This window comes from Xenopus tropicalis, chromosome 5 (genome assembly GCF_000004195.4).
Source record: "Xenopus tropicalis strain Nigerian chromosome 5, UCB_Xtro_10.0, whole genome shotgun sequence".
Lineage (NCBI taxonomy): Eukaryota > Metazoa > Chordata > Amphibia > Anura > Pipidae > Xenopus > Xenopus tropicalis.
This window is the reverse complement of record NC_030681.2, coordinates 127,746,018-127,771,508: the sequence shown is the minus strand read 5'-3', so window position 1 is coordinate 127,771,508 and position 25,491 is coordinate 127,746,018. Positions and strand designations below refer to the sequence as shown.

The 25,491-nt window shown below is 40.9% G+C and overlaps 1 protein-coding gene across 1 annotated transcript in view; it reads left to right on the top strand.

Annotated features, from left to right (window-relative positions):
* The window catches only part of tmtops.2 (multiple tissue opsin, gene 2), a 72,924-nt gene that overhangs the window by 31,359 nt on the left and 16,074 nt on the right, over window positions 1-25,491 (top strand). The window contains exon 3 of the mRNA XM_002933372.5: window positions 4,972-5,205. Coding sequence (XP_002933418.2) covers window positions 4,972-5,205 — 234 coding nt within the window. The remainder of the gene's footprint in view (window positions 1-4,971; window positions 5,206-25,491) is intronic.

Below are 25,491 nucleotides of genomic sequence, written 5' to 3'. Positions count from 1 at the left end.
CCGGGGGCCAGAGTCTGCGCAGTTCTCTCCTGCTCTCCCGTCCCTTAAGAATTCATAAAACTCACTCCACCTATTCTTAGGAATGTGTAATCTCAGCTATAATGGCTAGACTGCAAACAGGAAGCTATGAACACCAAGCTAAAATGGCAGCTTCAATCAGAGAAAGCTTCTAGGGCTGTTTACTCAGGTATGATAAAGTTTTCTGCAGAATAAATATATTTATTGTGGCTAATCTATTGACAGTAAAATGCCAAAATGACTTTCCTTCTCCTTTATTAGAAATGCACTTGCATAAAACTATATTGATTAAAAGTATTTGCAGAACAATGTCACATTGCTAGCAGGTTAAAAAATATGAACCGGGGTTGAAGAGCTGATTAACAGATGCACACCATTAGAAATATTAGCCTGCCTTATTGTGCATTTCAATTATTAATATAACACACCTTACACCTTGGGCCCTATACACTACAATGCAATAGAAGATAATGTTTGATTTTGCATTTATTTGTCCGTATCGTTATTCATATAGTTTATTCAAAAAGTTACTGCTATGAAAAGTTTCGGCAGGCATGGATTTGTCTGGCGAAAAAATTAGCTTGTCACTATATGCCACTAGTTTGCTGCAGAAGGCCAGTGCCATTGCCCCCAATATAAAATTTTTCCAGTGTATTATTTGATACATGATACAGAGCAAATTTATTAAAATTCAACATCACGTTTAATAATAAAAATGTAATCTTGCTATGATAACTCAATCTGTGCCAATTAGTGATGGGCGAAATGTTTCGCCAGGCATGGATTCGCGGCGAATTTCCGTGTTTCGCCATTGCCGGATTGTTTGGCGAAACGGATCAAAAAATTCGCCGCACATCCAAAAATTGTCGCCAGCGTCAAAAAAGAATGGTCGCGGGCGTCAAAAGAATAGCCGCGCGACGAAACAATAGCCGCGGGCGACGAAACAATAGCCGCGCGACAAAATAATAGCCGCGGGCGACAATTTTTTTTGTCGCACGACATTTTCGCCGTTTCGCGGATCTTTTGAAAGATTCGCAAATTTTTCGGTGAAGCAAAACGGAACAGATTAAGAAATTTTGGAAAGGTTCTGCCGCTGTTTACAATCGTTTGGTATGAAAATTTCGTGACTTTCGGATCGCCAATACGATACTATCGTGACTAATATGATTTTTTCGTAAGAATTTTGTGATATTTGCGATCTTCAGAAATTATCATATCCAATTCGAATTTTTCCCATTTGGCCGAACTCATGTTTTAATGAATCATCCCCAAAATGTTAAAAATGCAATCTTAAAGTTTTTTTATTTCAAGCTAATTTGTCAGATAAACGCTGTCAATTTCTATAGAAGTCATTGGCAGATGTATTTACAACATTCAGTCAATTTAATTTTTACAGACAGAGCTTTACTAACTCATTGAAAATGAATGAGACAATGTGGTTTTTGTTTGTGACTCTTTGACTTAAAGTGATGATAACTGTGATGCAGGAAACTTAAACTGGAAAACTGATGAACTGACCTTTACGTGTGTGTGGGCCAGATTATGTTAAAATGGATACTGATGGCAGGATAGGAGCGATAAAGACCGCCCCCTTAAAGAATGCTGTCATGGGAAAAATTTTTTGCAAAATGCATAATTTAATAGTTAATAAAGGCAATGAGATATGTTTATATTTAATTTGGAAATTTGACGTAGGGCTAGCCATAATCTTAGTTTCCCAGGTTCCCATAGCCATGTGACTTGTACTTATTAAACTTTAGCCTTTCTATACTGCTGCACTGCAAGTTGAAGTGATATCACCCCCCTCTCTTTTCCCCCCAGCAGCCGATCAGCAGAACAATAGGAAGGTAACAACAGCTCACCGACACCTGCATTGTTAAATATACATTCTTGCTCCATCTAGTGGTAGATATTACAATAGCGCTCAGTAATAAAAACACCCAAGTCTGCCCATGACTCCTCCAGTTACACTGAGTAAGAGAAACAATACTGTGAAAGCAGTTCTAATGTGTAGCGCTGGCTCTTTATGAAAGCTCAAACTCAGGCACAATGCACTAAGATTGCCTACACACCAATATTGCAACTAAAAAATACATTTATGGGTTCAAGAATAACAGTTTTAAATAGTAGAATGAAATATTTGCAATGAACGTAGTTTAATTGAGTAATACAATCTAAACCATAAAAGGCAGTTGTGTCTTAGAAGGCACAAATACATGTGCTTATAGCTCTAATACTAAGCTGTTGTATAAGCAGTAAGAGGATGTATTATCATTACAGCGATAGTGACGATTAAACAAGACACAGGGTTTATGACAAAAGCCTCTTTAGACTGGGTTTAGCTAGCAACAGGATCAACATTCCCCTTTCCAGCAGGAGTGCCATGCTGTTGGATTTCAGATTTACCCTTCCAGATCACATTTTGCAGCCTGCTTTTTACAGCTCCATTATGATCTTTAACTTCTTCTAAAGAAACTTCCCCTGTCAGTCACTTAATGAAATTGCTTTTTCATGCTCACTCCTCTATTAACACATCAACCCCTTCACTTCAGCATAAAGTAAACTGCAGCCCAATGCCATCATTTCCTTTAAAATACAGTTATAAAGGTGGCTTAGTGTTGAACTGTATTTTCCCAGAAATATTTATTTCGATTTATTGGTGCTTTCCACTTTATCAACAACAGTAATCACTATTACCCTAAAGGAACCAAGGTTATTCTGATCAATGTCTAACTAATAACACCTTAGAATGTAGCCTAGCAACAGTACTGCAGCGATAACTCTCTGGAACAGATTTCTCTTAAGGATAATTTTTGTTACATCTGTAGCATGTATATATATATATATCTGTTTGTATTTTTATGTTTAGTAGTATTTTACTGCATAGTTCAATGGTGCAACAATAAGCAGCCCTTAAAGCAGAATGGATTCCCTGACTGCAGTGTATTTATAGACAGTTTATCAATACTAGTATCTAAGCAGAACGCTAAATAACAAGAAAATTGAAAAAACCCCTACTGACAGAGGTCTGGATATCTGAGCTACTTAAATAACAGAAAGAACATCCCATAACCTGTGGTCTGCGGAAACCCTAGTGATTCCAGTGTTTAGTGCAGAAGGGGGTGGAAAGAAACCTCATCAAAGAAATGCTTTATTCTATATATAATATGGAATACTTATTTATCTCCTCCCCCGTGGATCAGTAGAAATAGAGTCTAGAGTAGGATTGAACTTTAAATCTAAGGTCATTCTATTGTTTTTAAATAAATGTATATTATTTGTCAATCAAGCTATTCATGGCCAGTGTTGTTGGCCAGTTTGTTATTGTCCATACAGCACTGAAAATGAAATACATCCAGGAGTCATTGTACTTGAATTGCTAAACAATTTGATGGGCAGATGATCGCACTGGTTACTGGGTGCAGTCACACCATAGAAAAAAATCATCTAACCAAGCAGATCTTTTCCTGTCTTGGCCACACAACTAGATCAGCAATGAAAATACCTTAAATTAATTTACATGTAATGCTTGTCACCATTCCTGGCCAATTATCCTGCAGCATCAGTGGCTGTGAAGTAGTGTATTTTAGTGACACACATACAGCAAGTGGCCAAAATGCACCAAACTGATCCAATGGCTGTGCATTTTCATTGGTCAACCGAATATCTTTGGTTTGTAAATAAACCAGACTTTGATCTACCAATTGAAAGCACTGGAGGAAAACACAAGGTCCATGGTTGCCTAAAGAATCATGCTCAGATGTCACTTTGATGCCAAGCACCAGAAGTGATGCAATTATTTTAGAACAATTGCATTCGATTCATCAAAATGTACAGTAAAGTTGTGCACTTTTTGGCAAATCAGGCACAGTTACACTTCCTCACAATTACGCTGGAATTTCTGGGAAAAACACTACATTGTGGCAAATTGTGTTCAGAACTGCACTTTGCAATTGTCCACAAATTCACTTGTTTGGTGACCAGAATCTTCTAGTCTAGTACCAGCTTAACGTTTATTACAATGTGCTAAATTCTGCAGCTTTGGCTTTTTATCGTTTTTAGTAGGGATGCACCAAATCCAGGATTTGGTTCGGTATTCGTCCAGGATTCGGCCTTTTTGGGCAGGGTTCAGTTTTGGCCGAATCCACGGTCCTGGCCAAACCAAATCTGAATCCTAATTAGCATAAATTCGCATTTTCAAATAAGCATTCGGAAGGGTTAAATGTTAGGAGTAAAAAACATTTTTTGCCACGTGGCGATTTTAGTTCGGTATTTGGCCGAATCCATCAGGGTGGGCTTGGGGGTTTGGCCAAACCCAAAAAACTGGGTTTGGTGCATCCCTAGTTTTTAGGAAATGTTTTATAAGAAGTACAGCTAGTATCATTTAGTGGCTTGTAGTATGCTTGGACATTCAAAAGAAGTATACACAGGACATGGCTATAAAGAAGAGAAGGTGAGCTATAGTGAGAACACTTTTTCCCCTGGATACTTGGGGACATGGCATGGTGATCTGTGCTTTAAAATATGGCAGATGAGCCAACATGATGGGGTACCGTAGTGATGTTTGATCAATGAGCAACATCGTTTTAGCCACATGGTTCATTTAACTTTATTATCAGACTGGAATCTGCTGGCAGTCTTTTTCACATGTAGGTGTACCATCATGCACTCTTGGGAAAGAAGCATGAATAGCTGCTATCTTAGCATGGAGACGTGGTATTGGTGCATCTATAAAGCATGGTCTGTTCCCCAGTGAGTTACAAGAATATTTAGAGTGACATAAACTTCCCACTACATATTATCGGGCATGTCTGTCTAACACATAATAGAAATGCTTCCATCATGCCACAATAATCTATATTTATGCATATTTATGCATTTGCTCTCAAGTTGGAATAATATGATGCTATTGATGCAGTTCTCTGATATGCACTTTTCTTCTGTAATTCCCAGGTCAGTGGGGTAAGTAAAAGCAGTTCCCGTGCTCGGGAGCAGAGAGTACTTATCATGGTCATCGTGATGGTTGTTTGCTTCCTGCTCTGCTGGCTGCCCTATGGGGTCATGGCATTGGTTGCAACATTCGGAAAGCCGGGCATCATTTCCCCCTCTGCTAGCATCATCCCCTCCGTGCTGGCAAAGAGCAGTACCGTGTATAACCCCATTATCTACATCTTCCTCAACAAGCAGGTAAGTCACTGGCAACACACTGTAAATAACAAAAATAATTTTCCTACTGTAAAAGTGAAAATAGGAATATCATAACATCAGGGGATGTTATGATGATAAGGGACTGTAGATGATAAGTTGAAAAACCAAAATAATATTTTTTAGAATAATTAAGTGAAAGGTTAAAGGTTAGAATGACCTAGGCTTAATAAATTAGCCTCTCTGTGATATATTTCAGAGAAATCATGTCATGTAAGTCGGCATATTCCTCATAAACACAGCATGTGAGTAAGTCACAGAGTATTGACTCTAGTTGAAGGAATGCATTGCTAGTGCTATATAATAACTATAATAATAAGGATACAAGCACTATGAGGATTTTCAAATAAATGTGACCATGTTGTGCTGTTATCAGGTACACATATAAAAACAAAAGTCTTTGCTACTCTTATGACCTTAAAGGAATACTGTCATCGGAAAACAATATTGTATTTAATTTTGTAATTTCACATGGGGCTAGCCATATTCTTCATTTCACGGGGTACCACAGCCATGTGACCTGTGCTCTGCTATACTTCAGTCACACTTTACTGCTGCGCTGCAAGTTGGAGTGATATCCCCCCCTCCCAGCAGCCGATCAGCAGAACAATGGGAAGGGAGGAAGATAGCAGCTCCCAGTAGGTATCAGAATAGCACTCAATAGTAAGAAATCCAAGTCCGGCTTGGGACTCCTCCAGTTACATGGGAGTAGGAGAAACAATTGGTTACCTGAAAGCAGTTCTAATGTGTAGCGCTGGCTCCTTCTGAAAGCTCAGACTCAGGCACAATGCACTGAGATGGCGCCTACACACCAATATTACAGCTAAAATATACATTTGTTGGTTCAAGAATAACATTTTAAATGCTAAAGTGATTTATTTGCATTGTAAACAGTGTAATTTGGAAATAAAAAGTATATCATAAAAATCATGACAGAATCCCTTTACTGTAATGTCTGTTCTCATTTCCTACACAAAGGTTTGCTCTGCAGTGAATTCTTAGAGGACTGTTTAGTTCCAAGAGTCCTGCGAATGTTCGGAGGACATAAATTGCTATTAACCCGAAGATCCTTTCAGCATTACTTGCCCACTTAATCTTCCTTTAAATGATTATATCATTGCCTGGCCTGTTATTTCTTCATAGTGCTAGATGTAGGAAGAGGTTAGGGGAAGCTGATGATAGGACAGCAATGCATTGCCTTGTAGCCTTTAACCTTAAGCCAATTTTCTCAGTGTCCCTATACTTTTCTACCAGCTATTGCTCTCACCTGTGCACATTAATAATTCATATATAGCATGTGTCTGCAAGACTGAACAAGACTTTTGAAACATTGCCCCCATATTTAGTTTCTTCCTTGCTGCTTTCCTATTTTTCTCCATATATAGTCACTAAATCCATTCTCTGTAGCCTGTTATTTATTGCATGTTTTTTCATCCGATTCCAATCCAGAGCACTGTTGGTGTCACCACTCCCTATTCTCTTACACACATAATGCAGGATTCAATAAGTATATACTGTAGCACAGAGTAACATCTGCCAGCTAGATAAGAATTACAGACACTTTTCACCTATGGGTAGAGTTTTTCAGCTTTAATATCATAGTATGCACAGCTAAAATACCTTCTGATGGATGTAATGCACTTTAATACAAGATAAGGATTTAGCTTCAACTGCAAAAGAGCAGTGAATGGGACTAAAAGTTGCAAACTACCTGCGTGAAAACCAGATCTTCATACAGTATTTCATCCTGCTCTGTGTTATTGTGGGAAATACTATGCATTTTTTCACTGTTATAATGGAAAATTATAAAGAATGGTGTTATTTAGTACATACATTTATATTAGGATGCAAATAGCTTAGTTAGTTTTTATATAGTTGTAAGGTGATTAGGTGTTAAGTGGAGGTGCTTTGATCCTATCTGTTTATCACACAAATCAATAAATCATGTGACTTTTTATACCTAGGTACTTGGCCCTAGCATATTGTTGAAGGAAGGGCATCACAGAACTGCAAATAAATTGAGCAAATAAATTTGGCACCAGTGGTTCTTAAACAACCAATTAAAACTCTTTATTTACAAAATGTAGCACAAATCTCTTGAAGGGCAGCATACCGTAGAAATACTCAGCAGTTACTGACATACAAAGTTTACCAGGAACATTTGCCCATCAGGGGTCAATAATCAATGTGTGAATTGAGTCAACTTGGAAGTATCCAATCCCAAATTTCTGACCCTCCAAGTGGGACCTAGGTGAACTACAGTAATCTCTAAAGATGGCCATACCCAGGCAGATTTTAGCTGGTGTTTCGGCTCCTTTAGACCCCAAGAAACTTATCTGCTCGTGTATGGGCACGCCTCGGTCTAAAATTAGGCAGATCTCAATCGGTCAGGTTTCATTTTCCATTGGATCGGGGACTGCACCGGCTCTTTGATGTGGTCCCCGATCTAACAGCGCCTATGCCCAACATTTTAATTCTATTGTTTGGCCCTAGGGCTGATTGGGAGAAGACCTCGCCAAATGAGTGGATCTTACTGTGTATGGCCATCTTAAAGGAGAACTATACCCCCGGGCACAAAAAGCACCCTTAACTATCATTGCCTAGACCCCCCTTCACCTCTCCCTTATTGGCATAGTTTTTAAGCTTACACTCTTTTCATATCGCTAACCGCTAGCTAAAAATGCAGAGAAGCGCCGACGCGTACCCGACGGCCGACATCTTCTTACCAACGGAAATCTGCTTCAACTGCACATGCACAAGCAGGTTAGGTGTCGGCAGTGAGACTTGAAGTGTCTTCAGTTGGTAAGAAGATGTCGGCTGTGCTTCTCTGCATTTTTAGCTAGTGGTTACCGATAGGGACAGAGTGTAAGCTTAAAAACTATGCAGTAAGGGAGAGGTGAGGGGGGTCTAGGCAATGATAGTCAAGGGTGCTTTTTGCGCCCGGGCATATGGTTCTCCTTTAAGTCTGTACATCTGCTGGTGGTGCATCCAGGACTATAATCCTTCTAATTCTCTTTGGCGGAGCCTCAGGCTGCTCATTAGCTAACCTGATCCTGACTTCTGGAGTGAGCTATTACAGAACTATTCTCACACCATCTTCACCTACTGGGCCTACCTCACCTCCACCCAGGCTCTGAGAACCATCAACCCCCTTCGGGATCCAAAGTACCGAGTGCTATCTACTGGCTAGTTACTGAACTGCCTAGAAAATACTTTAACACAGGAGAGGGTAACATCTTCCCATCCCAACAGTAAATTAGGACCCAAGACCATAGGGCCTGTTTGAATAAAGAAGATGTATTCTTTTTCCCAGTGCATTTGCATTGACCCTCACTATTACTAGAAATTTTTTATACCCAATAGGCCAGGACAAAGTACCCAGCGATTGATTCTGGGTGTAGAAAATAATTAAAGCAGAGCTGTGGGCTGCAGACTGTGGAGCAGTATACCCCACCTAGTGTAATGAATAGGGTTTGTGCTGAACATATTTTTTCATTTTAATTATGAAACATGTTTGGTTTTTGTTATTAACAGGACAACTGAAATTCACATTATACTCTCTGGTTCAAATGAGCACAATCAAAACAAATCAGCAGGCCACTGAGAAGCACTCTGTTATGCGCAAGATGTTACAAAATAAAACACAGATATTTCTTAATTAAATAAATAGGGAAAATATATATTCACTATAGAGTATAATCAGGGTCAGATTGATCCGGTGAGCCACAGCGGCCCAGACGGGATCCCTGTTACCGGTCCCCCGGCAGCCCCTGCACCCCCAGTCCGCCCCTGAGTATAATGCCCACTTAGATGCAACAGAAGTAAATATTCTACAGCCTTTGTTTGGAGTAACTGCTTTAAGTGTCTACTGGGTAGATCCAGTAATAAAGATCTTCTTTGTTTACAATAAGATGACAGCAGTGAGTGAGGATTGGTCTAACTCACTTTTCATATTCTCTCATTAGTAATTCTGAGCTGAATTTCCCTGATGGATGAGGTTCAGAAACCTTAGATTGGAATAAGGGAGATCTCTCTTTGGTTACATGATATAGACACTGGAAAACACCTTCGACTGTATGGCAGTGAATTCTAAATGTGATCCCTCAAACAATATAATTAACACAGAAGCCTCCAGAGATATTAACCTCTCATCAGTTGTGGATATTCCTTGTTTATATGCAGATGAGTTTTATGGTGCAAAACAGTGAGGTAGTGAATCCATTCTGTTGGTTATAGAACAACAAAACAGGGTTTGCTGGTCATAAATTCAAATTTCTTTGTTAATAAATCATCCTTATTCAGAAACTGAAGCTTTTTGTGTTAAAGTACACAGTCTGAAAGACCAAGGAATTATGTAATAAATCAATTGTATACAGCCGGGACACCTGGTGGGCCCCAGTGGCTCAGACCTGATGCCTGTTGCTGCTTCCGCGGCTGCCAGTGTCCTTCCCTGACGCGTTTCACTTATGCACGCTCAGGGGAGGATGTGGGAAGGGGGCACCTTGGGGGGTGCGGGCCCCCCCAGTCTGACCCTGATTGTATAACAGACCATATACACCCTTTAATTTGTTTCGGGGAAAAAGGTGTAAGTTCCCCAATATGTTCCAAAAAAAATCTCAAATTAATCTCAAAGGGTAGATTTCTGACTCTATTTCAAATAACATTCTCATGGAATATCCCAATCACTATACTCTCAGCGATTAAAGTGCTGTGCTCCACAAACAACCACTCAGTGTCGGACTGGGAAGCCAGGGGCCCACCAGAAAACCTTACACCATGAGCCCACTCCCCAAACTATTTTTCATCCACTTCTTACTTAGTCTCTATTTTCCTTCTTTTTTATCTTTACATGCTATAATCTATTCTTCTATATATTTAGTCACTTTGTTTCTATGGAAAAATAAGTAATGATCATGAATTAGGCCAAATGGCTAGAAGCAGAAGGGCCCACTGACACCTGAGCCCACCGGGAATATTCCTGGTATCCCTGTGGGCCAGTCCGACACTGCAACCACTTGCCATCAGTATCAATCAGTAAAGGCAATTTTCTTTTTCTGGCAACTTCATAACACTACAGTGCAGCACGGGGCACAGAATGGGAAGTAGTTGTTTTCATGGAAAAGATTTTTAAAGCAGACAACAAAACCTCCATCTTTAAGACTTCCTGTTCCTTAAATTTTTTTCATGGCATGGAGATTATTTTCCAGGCTCTTTTGGAGCCATCTCTCATCTCTAGATATTAGGATAATAGCAAGTGTTGCTTCATGACAAGATGTTACATGGAATGTACCAAGTGTCACAGAAGACTTCTTGGGTGTTATAAAGTAATTTACTGCTCATTTTCCCCTATGATTGTACTTACTTGCTCTGTTCCCCCTTTTCCATTTTTGAGGTTTCAGGCCTTTAAATTACCAAGGTAATGAAAGCTTCATGTATATACAATGAGTTCGTATACATTAGAGTCACGCTCTCACCAGGAGATTTAAGCCAGTAGTGTCCGAAGCGCTGATTTGTATTCATTATGGCAGTGAGGAGGTGGGAGGAACTGTGCTTTCTTCTTTCACAAAGAGATTTTGAGGCATAGGATAGCTTCATAGTAAAACATGGCAGGGGATTACACAGATATGGACTATCTAGCATGGCAGGCTACGTATTCATATTTGTGTGATGAAAGTTTACTACTATTCCATGCCCACCCAGACCCCCTGCCACCCACTATGTCCCCCCTACCCACACCCGCTGCCCAACTGAAAGTGACATCACCATCTGAATCCAGATCAGAAGGGTAAGGGAAAAAAAACTTGCCTTACCTTCAGGGGAGGGTGGGAGTAGCCAGTACCTTAGCTGGCTAGTTCATTAATTTGTTTAAATGAAACAGAACCCTGGCAGGGTCAGACTGGGCCGCCGGGACACCGGGAAAAATCCCGGTGGGCTCCGGCTATAGTTGGCCCCGGTGGCCCAGTCCGACCCTGAACCCTGGTAATGTGTTTGTATAATACTATGTTTCAAATTGAGGGGAGGGGTGTCTCCCTTTACTTAATGTTTTTTTATTGATGGGGGGGTAACCATGTGGTTAAAAGAGTGTTTTGGAACCTGTGGGGATACAACTGCCTATGACTAAGTACTGGAAGGATACAAAACACATAAAGTGGCATTCTGTGGGGTTTGTATATTAATATGGATATTTTGAATAAAAATGTAAATTTTTCTAAGTAAAGACTGTTTATTAAGTTTGGGATACTATTTTGATATGGATTGCAGTTATGCCCTTTAATCTAGGGGCTGTATCCCATTAACTTTAGCCCCTTTTTGACTGACTATGTAGGACCTCTATTACCAGCAAATCTGCTGCCCTTTGCCCTTTGCAGCCAGGGGGTATAGAACAGAACGTATTGGGCAGAGATCATGTATGTTTTATTGGTGTAGCATCCAGTTCTATGGATATGATTTGAGAAAGGATTTGGTAACAGCTGAAGGCATCTGACATGTGGGAATGTAATTCAGCCTCAGGGAAGTCATTATTAGGGGGTTTGTGAGTATGTGGTTTCCTCTACAGCTCTGTAAGGCAATTCATTGTTTCCCTTACCCCTGAGCAGGTGCAACTAAATCTTTTCAAATAAACATGTGCCAATACTTGTATTTTACTGAAATGGCTACTTAGAGGGGATGTTACAATTACACTGGAATTTTGGGACAAAAATTCTGTTAATAAGAAAAAAGATAAATGCCACTAAAAACAGAGCATATAGTCACAAAAAAAACCCTCACCAATGTAGACAAAGTGGCCAAGGTTCTCCAGCCCCAAACCCTTAGTTTGATGGAGTAGATAAACTGGAATGATATGGAGAAACAATTCTGCACCGTGGGTAAATAAAAACACAGAGCTGTTATATGTTAATAAATTAGCTCTCTAGGGTAAAAATACAACTAGCGAAAGTTTGTATGTATAAAGCACATTGGCGTGTAGTGAAATTCCATATAAACAACTCCCCTTCATCTTTTAAACGCTATATATAAATAAATGGTATCATGTAACCTACAGCACCTCCATCTCTACTCTGTTATGTTATTTATAATCAAAAAGAGAAAATATATATGAGGCAGGTATATAGCAATCACCAAATGCGAAACAGAAGGCTGATACACAAAATATTGATCTTAATAATACCTTATACAATACAATACTCCATTACATATCAGCGGCTGCGATGTTCTCTGTAGAGGAGAGTCCACTTCCACCTCCCACCAATCTGAATACCCAGAGCAGCCCAATTGCAATGGAAATGCTGCAGTGTCAGTAGCTTTCCCAGCACAGTGTGAGAGCTCCGAGGTGAGCGGGAGTCCTGCAAAGCTTCAATTAACAGCGAGGCACAAAGCTATGAATTCCCATGGAGTGCTGAAGGCAAGACAGATAAAGATTCTCTGGAACAGAGATGTGTAATGTCACCATTGGAATTAACCTGTTGGTTAATTAACCCAGAGCTGCCCAGCTTTTTCAGTGTAGTGGGATGGTTGTCTGACATACCATATAATATGCAGTATAATAAGAATGCACTCAATCTATCATTTTGCATTTGTCCTGCCTTCACCAAAAAAATATCCATTTTGAACAAAACATTTTTGGATTCCATTGTTTTAAAGTGAAATCATGTTTAAATTTCAAACTTGGTTGATTCCCAAATTTGAAAAAGGTGCTTGGATTTGGCTGAATCCCGCATTGAATCCTGGATTCAGAGGTATCTTATAGTATATGAAAGCCAATAAGGTCTATTTAAGAGACACATTTGATGAAATTACCACTGGAATTACCACTGCATTGGCACGGTTCCCTTTACAGGTTGCATCAATAGCCACAACTGATTGCGCTAAGTGAAATGCATGCTTTTTACATTCAAAGCAAATATATACATATTCTTATAAATGGTGCTTAGTGATGTAATTTCTGTGATTCACTGTAACGTGTGTATTATAATAAATAAAATACCGCCCTGTGAAGAATTTAAGGATATTAGAAATTACCTTAGAATTCCATGATCTGTATAAAAGCACATGGTCTTCGCCTTGGACCTGGTCATGGAACTCTTTGGTGACTTATAATATCCTTATATTTTACAATACAGGGTACATTATTCACTATATATATATATATATATATATATATATATATATTGCATGGATGAATAGCTTCAGATACAGCATTAGCAGGATGCACATTGATTCATCTCTACCATTAATTTTACAGTGTGAATGTGCCAATGACCAAGACAAATAAGGCCCTGGAAATCTGATGCAACAGATATCAGGTTTATTTTTCCCTACATTTAGTTCTATGACCATATGTCTCTGCACCCCACTGCTCGCTCTATTATTCATTTATTATCTCCCCGACACTTTCCTTCTGTCCTAAAGCTTTTAATGAAAATCTTTGAATTCCAAGACCACTTTTCACCCCATCTTCCCTAGCTCCCTCTTCTGTGGCTTTTAGTCTGGTTAACAGCCATGAAATCCCAGACTAACCTCATTTTATAAACTGATTGGATGTTTCATAGGACTGAGCTGGTTTGGGCTCTTGACTGTTTCTGACATGTAATTTTCCATACGCTAGCAGTGATCATTTTCTCCTTTTCGTAGGAAGTGAAGCATAAAATCCTGCTCTTTCCCTTTTGACAGATCCTTTCATTGGTTACTTACTAGTATTCATGACTAGGACTAGCAGTGGCTTGGTTAAGTGATAGCACTGACAAAGTCACCAAGTTCATTTCACTTCTGGCTCCTTTATTGGAATATTTAAAATGCTGCCAAAGTACAATGTAAAGCTCAGCATATAACAAAGGAAAATATTTTATTTACGCCTATGAAGATTTTCATCTATCCAGGTCACGATATATAATATCTGGTAGGAATAAGTCTAAAGCAACTGGACTTTTTGACTACAGGTATGGGATCCATTATCCGGAAACTCATTTTCCAGAAGGCTCTGAATTGCAGGTGGGCCATGTCCCATAGACTCCATTTTAATTAAATAATTCAATTTTTAAAAAATGATTCCCTTTTTCTCTGTAATAATAAAACAGTACCTGTACTTGATCCCAACTAAGATATAAATAATCCTTATTGGTGGCAAAACCATCCCTACTGGGTTTATTTTTTGTTTAAATTATTTTTTAGTAGACTTAAGGTATGGAAAGACTCCTTATCTGGAAAAACCCCAGTGCATGGTGGGTAAACAGTTCCTATACCTGTATTTTGAAAACATTTTACAACTCATCTGAGTAGCTTCATTAACTCAACTGAGTGGTAGAATTTCCATGCAACCTACAGCATATGTACACTAATATTCTAGATTGCCCCTAGTTTGGGCATCATGTAGATCATGCAAGATGGGGAGAGCAGGAACCTTGATGCTGGAATGGCAGTTGATGTCATCTACTTAGATTTTGCTAAAGCGTTTGATACAGTACCTCACAGAAGGTTAATGATCAAATTGAGGAATATTGGCCTAGAACATAATATTTGTAATTGGATAGAAAACTGGCTGAAGGATAGATTACAAAGAGTGGTGGTAAATGGAACATTTTCTAATTGGGCCAGTGTGGTTAGTGGAGTACCGCAGGGGTCAGTCCTTGGTCCTTTGCTTTTTAACTTGTTTATTAATGACCTGGAGGTGGGCATAGAGAGTACTGTTTCTATTTTTGCTGATGACACTAAATTGTGCAAAACTATAAGTTCCATGCAGGATGCTGCCGCTTTGCAGAGCGATTTGACAAAATTGGAAAACTGGGCAGCAAACTGGAAAATGAGGTTCAATGTTGACAAGTGCAAAGTTATGCACTTTGGTAGGAATAATATAAACGCAAACTATCTACTGAATGGTAGTGTGTTGGGGGCATCCTTAATGGAGAAGGATCTAGGGGTTTTTGTAGATCACAAGTTGTCTAATTCCAGGCAGTGTCATTCTGTGGCTACTACAGCAAATAAAGTGCTGTCTTGTATAAAAAAGGGCATTGACTCAAGGGATGAGAACATATTTTTGCCGCTTTATAGGTCCCTGGTAAGGCCTCACCTTGAGTATGCAGTGCAGTTTTGGGCTCCAGTCCTTAAGAAGGATATTAATGAGCTGGAGAGAGTGCAGAGACGTGCAACTAAACTGGTAAAGGGGATGGAAGATTTAAGCTATGAGGTTAGACTGTCGAGGTTGGGGTTGTTTTCTCTGGAAAAGAGGCGCTTGCGAGGGGACATGATTACTCTGTACAAGTACATTAGAGGGGATTATAGGCAGTTGGGGGATGTTCTTTTTTCCCATAAAAACAATCAGCGCACCAGAGGTCACCCCTATAGATTAGAGGAACAGAGCTTCCATTTGAAGCAGCGTAGGTGGTTTTTCACGGTGAGGGCAGTGAGGCTGTGGAATGCCCTTCCTAGTGATGTGGTAATGGCAGACTCTGTTAATGCCTTTAAGAGGGGCCTGGATGAGTTTTTGAACAAGCAGAATATCCAAGGCTATTGTGATACTAATATCTACAGTTAGTATTACTGGTTGTATATATATAGTTTATGTATGTGAGTGTATAGATTGGTTAGTATAGGTTGTGTGCTGGGTTTACTCGGATGGGTTGAACTTGATGGACAATGGTCTTTTTTCAACCCTATGTAACTATGTAACTATGTAACTATGTAATGGGGAGCACCAAACACAGGGCAAAAAGTGCAGTAGCAGCCTTAAAAATGCTAAGCAACTCTTTAGTGCATGGGGGGTCTACAGACAGTAATTTGTTAGCCTTTTGCTCTCATGCAGTTGCTCCCACCCCTCTGTATGATAGGCCCAATAAGTTTTAGGCAACAGTCCTTTGGTTACAAGTTAAAGCTAAATTTGAATTGAATTTGGCCCAGATTGTTCTATGATATCCACTCTTAACCCCAATACGATAGTTAGAGAATAGCCTAATACAAATATTCTGTCTTGTGGGGTAGTTAAGGGCCAGTCTGTCCATACTCCAAAGGGATTGTGCTGCAAGGGCTACTGGATCTGTGATATGTAAAGCAGCACTGCAACTGACTGTATGGGCAAGAGAAGCTGGGGAAGTAAAGGGTTCTGATCATGTTGAGGGTATTGCATAGGCACTGGGTCAATGTACTAATAGGATATTAAGACTTTATTTAATAAAATTTATAAAAGTATACAAATGGTTGAAAAATTTTTGCACTGAAACTCAATTTTTTTTTGCCATTTATTTTTAATACGTAAACTGTGACAAATCCAAAAGTAAAAGTAAGCCATCTAAACACTGTTAAATGAGAAGGAAAGTCATTTTGGCATTTGGTGCAAGGTAGAACGCTATAATTATTCTAAAGAAAGCTTTGCCATACCTGAGTAAACAACCCTAGAAGCTCCTTCTGTTTGTTAAAGATAGCAGCTGCCATTTTAGCTTGGTCTCAGTAGCTTCTGTGTTGCAGTTCTAGCTGCTGGTAGCTCAGATTACACAGAGTTAGGAGGGGGAGAAAGAGATTATGAGAGGGGGAGAGAGGAGAGATGGGAGGGGGAGAAGGAGAAGTGAGGAACAAACAGAGCAGACTTATGATGTGCCCAGAAGGACATCTGACACAGAAGAAAGTGTGTACACAAAAAAGCAAATTATTAAAGGAGAATGCAAGTCAAAATGTAAAAAGCATACTCTGCCCAATAGTCCTCCTATTGTTTAGTAAAAACGCCACACTTTTGGCTCACCTAATCAAATATTTACTCAGTCACACTTACTTCACATTTTCTAGAACAGGCAGCCATCTCTAAAAAGGTATTCTCCCTTCCTTTCCCTCCTTGCTTCATACTGCACATGTGTTTCATTCCCCCCTCCCCCTCCCGGCAGATCCGCTTCTGATTGGCTGGTGGGCATGTGTAGCTCAGAACAGGAGACAGGATCAAGTTACACACATGCTCAGAGAATAGGAAGGCTGCCGCTGGCACCTACAGGAAGGGGAGAGAGATTTCAGTGATGTCACTGTAGGCTTCACACTGCTGTAGGCTGCCAGCACCATATCTCAGAGAAGCAAGCAGGGATCTGGGAATTTAGATATGCAGTAAGTACTTAAAAAGAATGCCTTTAGACTTACTTTTAATTTATATTAACCTTTCATTGTCCTTTAAGCAGAAATTGAGGTTGGCCTGTCATATAAGCTGATGCTACAGGGCTGATTAATTAATTCTGATGCTAATTGCATTGGTTTGGACCTGCTGTCTAGTAATTATATATATTAATAATTAATCAGCCTTCTATTGTGACATTTTTATTCTATATATACAGTATATTGTGAGTGGGTCCCTAAGCTCAGGTAAGTGACAGCCGCACAGAGTATGTGCAGGGAATCAGCAGAAAAGAAGATGGGGGGCTACTGGGGCATCTTTGGGGGCACAGATCTCCCTGCTAAAAGGCTGTGGTGCCCTTAAGGCACTTGGCAGATTTACAAGTGAAGATAAAAGCAAATAGCTTTCTAAGGTAATGCAAACTAACCAAACTGGAACAAACAATCCTTTGCAGAACAAGCTGATAAGGAATAGTAATTTGTACCAGGATGCAATGACATATTAACTTGCTCTTACATTTCAGAGATATCTTCTGCCTGAATGCCATTAAAAAAACATTAGTGCTAAATTTCTTATTTAAAATAAAATGGAACTATTGAAAGGTTTATAGGATGGCTATCTATGAAACATCTTCATTTATACTGGTTAGGCCAATAAAATCTGCACAAACAGGAAAAGTTACAGTCTCTGCATGCTCCCATAGACTTACTAATCAAACAAAACCGAGTTCTTTGCACCTCAACGTTGAGCTTCCCCCAGGTACAAATAAGCTCCGGAGGGTGCCTCTGGGCGCATTATGTTCATGTAGCATAGATTGTGGGAAAATAAACATTCTGCATAGAAGGGTCAAGGGTCTGAATACACAGTTTTACTGAATGATAAAACCTTACTCTGAATATATGTTCTCTGCTATATTTTTTGCCACAGAATTGGAATTCGGAATTTGATATTTTTAATATGACAGTTTTATGAAAAAATCTAGAAAAAAGAAACCTTGAAATATGTGCTCATTTCCCACACTTTTTGTCAGTCACATTCTGTAGCAATGACAGCTTTAGCTGCTTGTGTACCACAGATTCTCAGTATGGGTGAAATCAGGCCTGTGGTGCTCACCTTTGAGCTTGAGCCACTACAATATTACATTTTGGAATCAATATCCTGCAGTAAGGTGACTTTTTTCCCAAGCTTCCATGCAGCATTTGCCTTTTTTTTTTTGCACTCTGCATTAGAGATGTAGCGAACTGTTCGCCGGCGAACTAATTTGCGCGAACATCGGGTGTTCGCGCAAATTCGCTGACTTTTGCCGATGTTCACCACTTTGGGTTCGCTGCGGTTTTTTTTGGCGCCGCGTTTTTTCGCCTTGGTTTTTCCGCCGCGTTTTTCCGCCGTGTTTTATCGCCTATGCATATACATAGGAATAGCTTGCGGGTTTTTTTTGACGTTATTTTTTTGCGGTTTTTTTGGCGTTATTTTTTTGCGTTTTTTTACAAAGCATTTTTCAGAGAAATTTTTGCTTGATCCCCCTCCTGCATGCCACTGTCCAGGTCGTGGCACCCTTTAAACAACTTTAAAATCAGTTTTCTGGCCAGAAATGGCTTTTCTAGGTTTTAAAGTTCGCCTTCCCATTGAAGTCTATGGGGTTCGCAAAGTTTGCGAATATTCGCAAGTTTTGGCGAAAGTCCGGGAACGGGTTCGCGAACATTTTCGGCGATGTTCGCTACATCACTACTCTGCATTCTTCCTTCTCTTTTATAAAGATACCCTAATAATAAGCAGTACCACAGCATGATGCCACCATAACTTACTAAAATGCTAACATTTCTAATTTTTTTATTTTTACAAACAACTCATTTCCATGAATGTTGGACATTTACTCAAAAGTCTGAAGTGAAAAAGTTGCACTTTTTAGCTGGCAAATTGTTGGGTTTGCATTTTTATTAGTGTATTAATAATAAAAATATGCGGGCTGACAGTGTGGCTCCATTTAATAATGGAAATAATATGGTTAAAACAGATAAAGAAAAGGCAAATGTGCTTAATCAGTTCTTTTCTTAGAAGTATACAGTAGAGTCAAGTCAATGGTTGATGCAGGATATGGTACACAAAGGGTTACTCAAAATGAATGTGACGGCCAGATGGAATACACCCTCGGGTACTGAGAGAGCTTAGTTCAGGTCAGTCGGTCTCTATTTCTGATTTCCTTAGACTGGGAATATATATAGGCCTTATATTTGACATCCATGGTGGGCAAGTTATTTGAAGGCTTGTTAAAGGATAATTTTTAAAATAATGTTTTGGATAATGGCACTATGAGCAGTAATCAGCATTTAGGTCAGACCAGTTTGATTGCTTTTTATAATGAGGTTAGTAAGAAGTTGGACAGTTGGGTCGCAGTTGATGTATTTGGATTTTCCCAAAGTGTTTAATACTGTGTCCCACAGATGAATGCTTTCTTACTAGTGATGAGCGAATCTATTCCGTTTCGCCGAAAAATTTGTGAATCTTTCAAAAGATCCGCGAAACGGCGGCTATTATTTTGTCGTGCGGCTATTGTTTCGTCACCAGCGGCTATTATTTCGTCGCACGGCTATTCTTTTGTCACCAGCGGCTATTATTTCGTCACGCGGCTATTCTTTTGCCGCCCGCGACTATTCTTTTTTGACGCCGGCGACAATTTTTGGACGTGCGGCGCATTTTTCCGCGGCAAATTTTTTCATTTGTTTTGCGAAACAATCCGCGGAAATTCACCGCGAATCCATGCCTGGCGAAACATTTCGCCCATCCCTATTTCTTACCTATGAGCTGTTTGTCTTAATAAAGATATTTGCACATGGATAGGAAACTGGCTACAGGGTTGGGGATTGAAGATCCTATATTATGTTCACTTTTGTTTAACTTGTTCATTGATGACTTAGGGTAGGGTATTATAAGTAATGTATCAGTGTTGGCAGATGGCACAAAAGTCTGCAGCCCAGTCAATTCCTGACAAACTGGCAATCTGGGCGGCTAAGTGGCAGATTTACTAAAACTCTAGAATTTCTCATTTTTTGTCATTTTCCTCATATCCTCGAATGTCTAACACTGACTAAAAAATCCAATAGGAAAGGTCAGTGAGAGAAAAAGTCGCAAAAAAACTAGAATTTTTCAACCGAAACCAGACAAAAACCAGTATCAAAAATCTCCAAAACTCAAAAGTTTCGAGACTAAGGAAGGATCTTCCGGGACAGTAAAGGGACATTGGCCCTGAGTTCTATATGAACTTGGTGAATTGTTGCCATCTAGATGCACAGTAAATCTAAAAAAAAATAGCGACTTATTTTGGCAACTTTTAGCTCTAAAAATGTGAATTGAGACATAAAAATCTGATGGTTAGTAAATGGGCCCCTTAATGTTGATATATGTAAGGTCATGCGTCTGGGCATTTCACTTGAATACTTACTGTGTGCGTGCCACTTACATGTTGGTCCTAAAAGTCTAGGATTGATATCCCTATATTACAGTCCAACTGTACATGTAGTTTCCCGACGCTGTTAACCTAACTAATCCATACTAATTTTACCCTTCAAATATTTTTGTTTTCATAGCATCAAACAGTAACATCCCACACTCCCAAAAAATACACTGTTGATACCGTATACTTGTTTCTAGGAAAACAAAAAGGTGTAAGATTTCTTCCCTACAGTATTTCTATTTACAGCAGATAATCAATGCAGCAGATTGGTTACATGCAGAGATACCACTGCACTAAAATAAGTGCCTGTCTGGGCTGGAAAACAAATAATATAGCTACAAGGCAAGGGCAACTCTGTTTATTAGGTACTGTAAATTGCTACAAAAATTACTTTTTGGCAACTATTTTGCAAGATTCCCTAGTAAGAATGTTCAGCTATTTCAAGCTTTAGATCTGAATCTGCCATTGCCAATAAGTTTATTAAAGGGGTTGTTTACCTTAAAATGTCATTTTAGTATGATGTAGAGAGTGATATTCTAAAACAATTTGCAGTTGGTCTAAATGTTTAGCTTTAGCTTATTTAGCTTTTGGTGCAGAAACTTTTTAGTTTGAAACCTATGTTGCTATGGTCTAAAGGTGCCCATACACGGGACGATTGTAGCTGCCGATATCGGGCCCTAAGACCGATTCGGCAGCTTATCGGCCCGTGTAGGGGCACAAATGACAGGCCTGCCCAACTGATATCTGGCCTGAAATCTGACCGATATCGATCAGGCAGGTTAAAAAATTTAGTCGGATCATGGAACCGCATTGGCTCGTTGATGCGGTCCCCGAACCGATTGCGCCCATTACCGGCATTCTGATTTGATCATTTGGCCCCAGGGCCAAACGACCAAATTAGCCTGTATTCACCCGATATCGCCCACCCGTAGGTGGGAGAAGATCTGCTCGCTTGGCGACCTCACCAGGCGAGCGGATCTTAACATGTATGGCCACCTTTAATTACCCTAGTACCCAACCAGATAAGTACTAAAAAGTAACAATAACAATGTAGCCTCACAAAATAATAGGCTTTGGCTAGTGACCCTCATTTAAAAGCTGCAAAGAGTCATAAGAAGAGGAAGAAGACAAATAATTAAAAAACTATGCAAAATAAAAAATGAAGACCAATTGAAAAGTTGCTAAGAATTTATCATTCTATAATAAACTTAAAGTGGACCTGTCACCTACACATAAAAATCTGTATAATAAAAGTCTTTTTAAATTAAACATGAAACCCAAATTCATTTTTATATTAACACATCCAAACCCATTATAAAGGCATTTAAAAATCCCAGCTGTCAATCATATATTGCTTGCCCCGCCTCTATGCCTTAGGCATAGAGGCGGGGCAGACAATAATTTTAGCTTTCCGTTCAGCACTACGTACAGTAGATGTCACTGCACATCTCACTTTCCCCCTCCCTCCTCATCATCTAATTGTGTAGCCAGTGCATTGCCTCCAATAAGGATTAATTATATCTTAGTTTGGATCAAGTACAAGGGACTGTTTTATTATTACAGAGAAAAGGGAATCATTTTTAAAAATGATAATTATTTGCTTATAATGGAGTCTATAGGAGATGGCGTTCCCGTAATTCAGAACTTTCTGGATAATGGGTTTCCGGATAACGGATCCCATACCTGTAGTTCCAATCCACTGTATCATTTGGGTACCCCTACGCTACGGCTTGGTTGTGTGGTGGGACTACATTGGCTTTAAATGCTTATTGGCACTGTTTCTGAATGTTGTTTTTTTAGGTACAGTTAATTGCACCCCATTTGCACTGTGCACCACAAGGCAGGTTGATAAGGAAGGCATAGACGTTAGATTCACTTTAAGCCTATGTTTAAAAGCCCAGTACTTATTGCACATTTCCCATGATTGTGTTGCATGATTACAGTCACAAACGATGATCCTTTTTATATCTGCTGAGGAAAGCACAACTGCTCAATTTCCATTGACCTCTCTGGTTAGATCCCGGGAGAATAAGGTTCTTTAAGCAGCATATACAATTAATATAGGAAAATGCTTTTATAAAAGGTTTACCTGTCAGAAGGGAAACCTTCATCCAAAGAAAAATGAAAAGGTTAACATGCAGCAGATCTGTCAATATGACTTTGGTATCTGAGATGGTTATTTCTTATCTATACGGTACTGGAAGCATTTGGAATGACAGCAGCTTCCATTAAGACAATGTTGTCACCATAAAGTGACCAACTCATTTAAAGGGCAGCTATTACTTCATCCTAAATCTTTTGTGCCCCCAGCAGCTGATTTGGTGACTAGCATTTGCCTGGGTGGTTGTTTATCTTGGATTTTCCTTTCAATAAAGAAGGGGAAGATTACAGCCACAGAATGCTACTGGAATATTCTACATTCCATTAGTGTATGGAAAATGCCTCAAATTGCACCCCATTTCCACCTATTGAAATTCCATGACATTAACACTGTCTCACTGGAAACATAACCCAGTTTGCAACTCGCACATTCCTAGGCCCACTCACATGAAAGGAGAATGGATATGTTCCGTCTGAGACTAAGGTAATGTAAGATGAACTGTGTGTATTTTCTGCGATATTTTTGTTGATTTGCGCAACTTTTTCGTACTTTGTGACGATTTGTGCGACAAAATCGTATTTGTCGCGCCGAGTACGGAAGTTTCAGATTCATTCAAGCTTCGGTATTGTGACTTTCCTTGGGCCGGGTTGGAGCTGCAGAGTGCCATTGAGCCCTATGGGAGACTTTCCTTGGGCCGGGTTGGAGCTGCAGAGTGCCATTGAGCCCTATGGGAGACTTTCCTTGGGCCGGGTTGGAGCTGCAGAGTGCCATTGAGCCCTATGGGAGACTTTCCTTGGGCCGGGTTGGAGCTGCAGAGTGCCATTGAGCCCTATGGGAGACTTTCCTTGGGCCGGGTTGGAGCTGCAGAGTGCCATTGAGTCCTATGGGAGACTTTCCTTGGGCCAGGTTGGAGCTGCAGAGTGCCATTGAGCCCTATGGGAGACTTTCCTTGGGCCAGGTTGGAGCTGCAGAGTGCCATTGAGCCCTATGGGAGACTTTCCTTGGGCCGGGTTGGAGCTGCAGAGTGCCATTGAGCCCTATGGGAGACTTTCCTTGGGCCGGGTTGGAGCTGCAGAGTGCCATTGAGTCCTATGGGAGACTTTCCTTGGGTCAGGTTGGAGCTGCAGAGTGCCATTGAGCCCTATGGGAGACTTTCCTTGGGCCGGGTTGGAGCTGCAGAGTGCCATTGAGCCCTATGGGAGACTTTCCTTTGGCCGGGTTGGAGCTGCAGAGTGCCATTGAGCCCTATGGGAGACTTTCCTTGGGCCAGGTTGGAGCTGCAGAGTGCTATTGAGCCCTATGGGAGACTTTCCTTGGGCCGGGTTGGAGCTGCAGAGTGCCATTGAGCCCTATGGGAGACTCTCCTTGGGCTGGGTGGGAGCTGCAGAGTGTCATTGAGCCCTATGGGAGACTTTCCTTGGGCCAGGTTGGATCTGCAGAGTACCATTGAGCCCTATGGGAGACTTTCCTTGGGACGGGTTGGAGCTGCAGAGTGCCATTGAGCCCTATGGGAGACTTTCCTTGGGCCGGGTTGGATCTGCAGAGTACCATTGAGCCCTATGGGAGACTTTCCTTGGGCCAGGTTGGATCTGCAGAGTACCATTGAGCCCTATGGGAGACTTTCCTTGGGACGGGTTGGATCTGCAGAGTGCCATTGAGCCCTACGGGAGACTTTCCTTGGGCCGGGTTGGATCTGCAGAGTACCATTGAGCCCTATGGGAGACTTTCCTTGGGACGGGTTGGAGCTGCAGAGTGCCACTGAGCCCTATGGGAGACTTTCCTTGGGCCGGGTTGGAGCTGCAGAGTTCCATTGAGCCCTATGGGAGACTTTCCTTGGGCCGGGTTGGAGCTGCAGAGTGCCATTGAGCCCTATGGGAGACTTTCCTTGGGCCGGGTTGGAGCTGCAGAGTACCATTGAGCCCTATGGGAGACTTTCCTTGGGCCAGGTTGGAGCTGCAGAGTGCCATTGAGCCCTATGGGAGACTTTCCTTGGGCCAGGTTGGAGCTGCAGAGTGCCATTGAGCCCTATGGGAGACTTTCCTTGGGCCGGGTTGGATCTGCAGAGTGCCATTGAGCCCTATGGGAGACTTTCCTTGGGCCAGGTTGGATCTGCAGAGTACCATTGAGCCCTATGGGAGACTTTCCTTGGGCCGGGTTGGATCTGCAGAGTGCCATTGAGCCCTATGGGAGACTTTCCTTGGGCCAGGTTGGATCTGCAGAGTGCCATTGAGCCCTATGGGAGACTTTCCTTGGGACGGGTTGGAGCTGCAGAGTGCCACTGAGCCCTATGGGAGACTTTCCTTGGGCCGGGTTGGAGCTGCAGAGTTCCATTGAGCCCTATGGGAGACTTTCCTTGGGCCGGGTTGGAGCTGCAGAGTGCCATTGAGCCCTATGGGAGACTTTCCTTGGGCCGGGTTGGAGCTGCAGAGTACCATTGAGCCCTATGGGAGACTTTCCTTGGGCCAGGTTGGAGCTGCAGAGTGCCATTGAGCCCTATGGGAGACTTTCCTTGGGCCAGGTTGGAGCTGCAGAGTGCCATTGAGCCCTATGGGAGACTTTCCTTGGGCCAGGTTGGAGCTGCAGAGTACCATTGAGCCCTATGGGAGACTTTCATTGGGCCAGGTTGGAGCTGCAGAG